This window comes from Salmo salar, unplaced genomic scaffold (assembly GCF_965601325.2).
Source record: "Salmo salar unplaced genomic scaffold, fSalSal1 ptg000322l, whole genome shotgun sequence".
Taxonomy (NCBI): Eukaryota; Metazoa; Chordata; class Actinopteri; order Salmoniformes; family Salmonidae; genus Salmo; species Salmo salar.
In genome coordinates this window covers 25116-32500 of record NW_027675349.1, presented here as the reverse complement: position 1 = coordinate 32500, position 7385 = coordinate 25116, and the positions used below count along the sequence as shown (strand labels likewise).

At 43.6% G+C, this 7385-nt stretch overlaps 1 protein-coding gene across 1 annotated transcript in view; it reads left to right on the top strand.

Annotated features, from left to right (window-relative positions):
- LOC106595875 (tripartite motif-containing protein 16-like) overlaps positions 1 to 204 on the top strand; it is a 9835-nt gene extending 9631 nt beyond the window's left edge. Inside the window, exon 6 of the mRNA XM_082971537.1 lies at positions 1 to 204. This exon is cut by the window's left edge and continues 450 nt beyond it. Within this exon, the coding sequence (XP_082827663.1) occupies positions 1 to 59 (59 nt within the window). The 3' untranslated portion in view covers positions 60 to 204.
- The last annotated feature ends 7181 nt before the right edge of the window (positions 205 to 7385 follow it).

Sequence of the window (7385 nt, the reverse complement as noted above, 5' to 3'; positions counted from 1 at the left end):
CTCAGCCCCTCTATCCTGGGTTTTATGTCACTGGTACTGCTGAGCTGGTTAAACTGTAGTAGGGTCCACATAGATACTAGTCATGCTGGTGTAGTCTATAGCTGAGCTGGTTAAACTGTAGTAGGGTCCACATAGATACTAGTCATGCTGGTGTAGTCTATAGCTGAGCTGGTTAAACTGTAGTAGGGTCCACATAGATACTAGTCATGCTGGTGTAGTCTATAGCTGAGCTGGTTAAACTGTAGTAGGGTCCACATAGATACTAGTCATGCTGGTGTAGTCTATAGCTGAGCTGGTTAAACTGTAGTAGGGTCCACATAGATACTAGTCATGCTGGTGTAGTCTATAGCTGAGCTGGTTAAACTGTAGTAGGGTCCACATAGATACTAGTCATGCTGGTGTAGTCTATAGCTGAGCTGGTTAAACTGTAGTAGGGTCCACATAGATACTAGTCATGCTGGTGTAGTCTATAGCTGAGCTGGTTAAACTGTAGTAGGGTCCACATAGATACTAGTCATGCTGGTGTAGTCTATAGCTGAGCTGGTTAAACTGTAGTAGGGTCCACATAGTTACTAGTCATGCTGGTGTAGTCTATAGCTGAGCTGGTTAAACTGTAGTAGGGTCCACATAGATACTAGTCATGCTGGTGTAGTCTATAGCTGAGCTGGTTAAACTGTAGTAGGGTCCACATAGATACTAGTCATGCTGGTGTAGTCTATAGCTGAGCTGGTTAAACTGTAGTAGGGTCCACATAGATACTAGTCATGCTGGTGTAGTCTATAGCTGAGCTGGTTAAACTGTAGTAGGGTCCACATAGATACTAGTCATGCTGGTGTAGTCTATAGCTGAGCTGGTTAAACTGTAGTAGGGTCCACATAGATACTAGTCATGCTGGTGTAGTCTATATCTGAGCTGGTTAAACTGTAGTAGGGTCCACATAGATACTGGTGTAGTCTATAGCTGAGCTGGTTAAACTGTAGTAGGGTCCACATAGTTACTAGTCATGCTGGTGTAGTCTATATCTGAGCTGGTTAAACTGTAGTAGGGTCCACATAGATACTAGTCATGCTGGTGTAGTCTGTAGCTGAGCTGGTTAAACTGTAGTAGGGTCCACATAGATACTAGTCATGCTGGTGTAGTCTATAGCTGAGCTGGTTAAACTGTAGTAGGGTCCACATAGATACTAGTCATGCTGGTGTAGTCTGTAGCTGAGCTGGTTAAACTGTAGTAGGGTCCACATAGATACTAGTCATGCTGGTGTAGTCTATAGCTGAGCTGGTTAAACTGTAGTAGGGTCCACATAGATACTAGTCATGCTGGTGTAGTCTGTAGCTGAGCTGGTTAAACTGTAGTAGGGTCCACATAGATACTAGTCATGCTGGTGTAGTCTATAGCTGAGCTGGTTAAACTGTAGTAGGGTCCACATAGATACTAGTCATGCTGGTGTAGTCTATAGCTGAGCTGGTTAAACTGTAGTAGGGTCCACATAGATACTAGTCATGCTGGTGTAGTCTATAGCTGAGCTGGTTAAACTGTAGTAGGGTCCACATAGATACTAGTCATGCTGGTGTAGTCTGTAGCTGAGCTGGTTAAACTGTAGTAGGGTCCACATAGATACTAGTCATGCTGGTGTAGTCTATAGCTGAGCTGGTTAAACTGTAGTAGGGTCCACATAGATACTAGTCATGCTGGTGTAGTCTATAGCTGAGCTGGTTAAACTGTAGTAGGGTCCACATAGATACTAGTCATGCTGGTGTAGTCTATAGCTGAGCTGGTTAAACTGTAGTAGGGTCCACATAGATACTAGTCATGCTGGTGTAGTCTATAGCTGAGCTGGTTAAACTGTAGTAGGGTCAACATAGATACTAGTCATGCTGGTGTAGTCTATAGCTGAGCTGGTTAAACTGTAGTAGGGTCCACATAGATACTAGTCATGCTGGTGTAGTCTATAGCTGAGCTGGTTAAACTGTAGTAGGGTCCACATAGATACTAGTCATGCTGGTGTAGTTTATAGCTGAGCTGGTTAAACTGTAGTAGGGTCCACATAGATACTAGTCATGCTGGTGTAGTCTATAGCTGAGCTGGTTAAACTGTAGTAGGGTCCACATAGATACTAGTCATGCTGGTGTAGTCTATAGCTGAGCTGGTTAAACTGTAGTAGGGTCCACATAGATACTAGTCATGCTGATGTAGTCTATAGCTGAGCTGGTTAAACTGTAGTAGGGTCCACATAGATACTAGTCATGCTGGTGTAGTCTATAGCTGAGCTGGTTAAACTGTAGTAGGGTCCACATAGATACTAGTCATGCTGGTGTAGTCTATAGCTGAGCTGGTTAAACTGTAGTAGGGTCCACATAGATACTAGTCATGCTGGTGTAGTCTATAGCTGAGCTGGTTAAACTGTAGTAGGGTCCACATAGATACTAGTCATGCTGGTGTAGTATATAGCTGAGCTGGTTAAACTGTAGTAGGGTCCACATAGATACTAGTCATGCTGGTGTAGTCTATAGCTGAGCTGGTTAAACTGTAGTAGGGTCCACATAGATACTAGTCATGCTGGTGTAGTCTATATCTGAGCTGGTTAAACTGTAGTAGGGTCCACATAGATACTGGTGTAGTCTATAGCTGAGCTGGTTAAACTGTAGTAGGGTCCACATAGTTACTAGTCATGCTGGTGTAGTCTATATCTGAGCTGGTTAAACTGTAGTAGGGTCCACATAGATACTGGTGTAGTCTATAGCTGAGCTGGTTAAACTGTAGTAGGGTCCACATAGATACTAGTCATGCTGGTGTAGTCTGTAGCTGAGCTGGTTAAACTGTAGTAGGGTCCACATAGATACTAGTCATGCTGGTGTAGTCTATAGCTGAGCTGGTTAAACTGTAGTAGGGTCCACATAGATACTAGTCATGCTGGTGTAGTCTATAGCTGAGCTGGTTAAACTGTAGTAGTGTCCACATAGATACTAGTCATGCTGGTGTAGTCTATAGCTGAGCTGGTTAAACTGTAGTAGGGTCCACATAGATACTAGTCATGCTGGTGTAGTCTATAGCTGAGCTGGTTAAACTGTAGTAGGGTCCACATAGATACTAGTCATGCTGGTGTAGTCTATAGCTGAGCTGGTTAAACTGTAGTAGGGTCCACATAGATACTAGTCATGCTGGTGTAGTCTGTAGCTGAGCTGGTTAAACTGTAGTAGGGTCCACATAGATACTAGTCATGCTGGTGTAGTCTATAGCTGAGCTGGTTAAACTGTAGTAGGGTACACATAGATACTAGTCATGCTGGTGTAGTCTATAGCTGAGCTGGTTAAACTGTAGTAGGGTCCACATAGATGCTAGTCATGCTGGTGTAGTCTATAGCTGAGCTGGTTAAACTGTAGTAGGGTCCACATAGATACTAGTCATGCTGGTGTAGTCTATAGCTGAGCTGGTTAAACTGTAGTAGGGTCCACATAGATACTAGTCATGCTGGTGTAGTCTATAGCTGAGCTGGTTAAACTGTAGTAGGGTCCACATAGATACTAGTCATGCTGGTGTAGTCTATAGCTGAGCTGGTTAAACTGTAGTAGGGTCCACATAGATACTAGTCATGCTGGTGTAGTTTATAGCTGAGCTGGTTAAACTGTAGTAGGGTCCACATAGATACTAGTCATGCTGGTGTAGTCTATAGCTGAGCTGGTTAAACTGTAGTAGGGTCCACATAGATACTAGTCTTGCTGGTGTAGTCTATAGCTGAGCTGGTTAAACTGTAGTAGGGTCCACATAGATACTAGTCATGCTGATGTAGTCTATAGCTGAGCTGGTTAAACTGTAGTAGGGTCCACATAGATACTAGTCATGCTGGTGTAGTCTATAGCTGAGCTGGTTAAACTGTAGTAGGGTCCACATAGATACTAGTCATGCTGGTGTAGTCTATAGCTGAGCTGGTTAAACTGTAGTAGGGTCCACATAGATACTAGTCATGCTGGTGTAGTCTATAGCTGAGCTGGTTAAACTGTAGTAGGGTCCACATAGATACTAGTCATGCTGGTGTAGTCTATAGCTGAGCTGGTTAAACTGTAGTAGGGTCCACATAGATACTAGTCATGCTGGTGTAGTCTATAGCTGAGCTGGTTAAACTGTAGTAGGGTCCACATAGATACTAGTCATGCTGGTGTAGTCTATAGCTGAGCTGGTTAAACTGTAGTAGGGTCCACATAGATACTGGTGTAGTCTATAGCTGAGCTGGTTAAACTGTAGTAGGGTCCACATAGTTACTAGTCATGCTGGTGTAGTCTATATCTGAGCTGGTTAAACTGTAGTAGGGTCCACATAGATACTGGTGTAGTCTATAGCTGAGCTGGTTAAACTGTAGTAGGGTCCACATAGATACTAGTCATGCTGGTGTAGTCTGTAGCTGAGCTGGTTAAACTGTAGTAGGGTCCACATAGATACTAGTCATGCTGGTGTAGTCTATAGCTGAGCTGGTTAAACTGTAGTAGGGTCCACATAGATACTAGTCATGCTGGTGTAGTCTATAGCTGAGCTGGTTAAACTGTAGTAGGGTCCACATAGATACTAGTCATGCTGGTGTAGTCTATAGCTGAGCTGGTTAAACTGTAGTAGTGTCCACATAGATACTAGTCATGCTGGTGTAGTCTATAGCTGAGCTGGTTAAACTGTAGTAGGGTCCACATAGATACTAGTCATGCTGGTGTAGTCTATAGCTGAGCTGGTTAAACTGTAGTAGGGTCCACATAGATACTAGTCATGCTGGTGTAGTCTATAGCTGAGCTGGTTAAACTGTAGTAGGGTCCACATAGATACTAGTCATGCTGGTGTAGTCTGTAGCTGAGCTGGTTAAACTGTAGTAGGGTCCACATAGATACTAGTCATGCTGGTGTAGTCTATAGCTGAGCTGGTTAAACTGTAGTAGGGTCCACATAGATACTAGTCATGCTGGTGTAGTCTATAGCTGAGCTGGTTAAACTGTAGTAGGGTCCACATAGATACTAGTCATGCTGGTGTAGTCTATAGCTGAGCTGGTTAAACTGTAGTAGGGTCCACATAGATACTAGTCATGCTGGTGTAGTCTATAGCTGAGCTGGTTAAACTGTAGTAGGGTCCACATAGATACTAGTCATGCTGGTGTAGTCTATAGCTGAGCTGGTTAAACTGTAGTAGGGTCCACATAGATACTAGTCATGCTGGTGTAGTCTATAGCTGAGCTGGTTAAACTGTAGTAGGGTCCACATAGATACTAGTCATGCTGGTGTAGTCTATAGCTGAGCTGGTTAAACTGTAGTAGGGTCCACATAGATACTAGTCATGCTGGTGTAGTCTATAGCTGAGCTGGTTAAACTGTAGTAGGGTCCACATAGATACTAGTCATGCTGGTGTAGTCTATAGCTGAGCTGGTTAAACTTTAGTAGGGTCCACATAGATACTAGTCATGCTGGTGTAGTCCATAGCTGAGCTGGTTAAACTGTAGTAGGGTCCACATAGATACTAGTCATGCTGGTGTAGTCTATAGCTGAGCTGGTTAAACTGTAGTAGGGTCCACATAGATACTAGTCATGCTGGTGTAGTCTATAGCTGAGCTGGTTAAACTGTAGTAGGGTCCACATAGATACTAGTCATGCTGGTGTAGTCTATAGCTGAGCTGGTTAAACTGTAGTAGGGTCCACATAGATACTAGTCATGCTGGTGTAGTCTATAGCTGAGCTGGTTAAACTGTAGTAGGGTCCACATAGATACTAGTCATGCTGGTGTAGTCTATAGCTGAGCTGGTTAAACTGTAGTAGGGTCCACATAGATACTAGTCATGCTGGTGTAGTCTATAGCTGAGCTGGTTAAACTGTAGTAGGGTCCACATAGATACTAGTCATGCTGGTGTAGTTTATAGCTGAGCTGGTTAAACTGTAGTAGGGTCCACATAGATACTGGTGTAGTCTATAGCTGAGCTGGTTAAACTGTAGTAGGGTCCACATAGATACTAGTCATGCTGGTGTAGTCTATAGCTGAGCTGGTTAAACTGTAGTAGGGTCCACATAGATACTAGTCATGCTGGTGTAGTTTATAGCTGAGCTGGTTAAACTGTAGTAGGGTCCACATAGATACTAGTCATGCTGGTGTAGTCTATAGCTGAGCTGGTTAAACTGTAGTAGGGTCCACATAGATACTAGTCATGCTGGTGTAGTCTATAGCTGAGCTGGTTAAACTGTAGTAGGGTCCACATAGATACTAGTCATGCTGATGTAGTCTATAGCTGAGCTGGTTAAACTGTAGTAGGGTCCACATAGATACTAGTCATGCTGGTGTAGTCTATAGCTCAGCTGGTTAAACTGTAGTAGGGTCCACATAGATACTAGTCATGCTGGTGTAGTCTATAGCTGAGCTGGTTAAACTGTAGTAGGGTCCACATAGATACTAGTCATGCTGGTGTAGTCTATAGCTGAGCTGGTTAAACTGTAGTAGGGTCCACATAGATACTAGTCATGCTGGTGTAGTCTATAGCTGAGCTGGTTAAACTGTAGTAGGGTCCACATAGATACTAGTCATGCTGGTGTAGTCTATAGCTGAGCTGGTTAAACTGTAGTAGGGTCCACATAGATACTAGTCATGCTGGTGTAGTCTATAGCTGAGCTGGGGTCCACATAGATACTGGTCATGCTGGTGTAGTCTATAGCTGAGCTGGTTAAACTGTAGTAGGGTCCACATAGATACTAGTCACGCTGGTGCAGTCTATAGCTGAGCTGGTTAAACTGTAGTAGGGTCCACATAGATACTAGTCATGCTGGTGTAGTCTATAGCTGAGCTGGTTAAACTGTAGTAGGGTCCACATAGATACTAGTCACGCTGGTGTAGTCTATAGCTGAGCTGGTTAAACTGTAGTAGGGTCCACATAGATACTAGTCATGCTGGTGTAGTCTATAGCTGAGCTGGTTAAACTGTAGTAGGGTCCACATAGATACTAGTCATGCTGGTGTAGTCTATAGCTGAGCTGGTTAAACTGTAGTAGGGTCCACATAGATACTAGTCATGCTGGTGTAGTCTATAGCTGAGCTGGTTAAACTGTAGTAGGGTCCACATAGATACTAGTCATGCTGGTGTAGTCTATAGCTGAGCTGGTTAAACTGTAGTAGGGTCCACATAGATACTAGTCATGCTGGTGTAGTCTATAGCTGAGCTGGTTAAACTGTAGTAGGGTCCACATAGATACTAGTCATGCTGGTGTAGTCTATAGCTGAGCTGGTTAAACTGTAGTAGGGTCCACATAGATACTAGTCATGCTGGTGTAGTCTATAGCTGAGCTGGTTAAACTGTAGTAGGGTCCACATAGATACTAGTCATGCTGGTGTAGTCTATAGCTGAGCTGGTTAAACTGTAGTAGGGTCCACATAGAT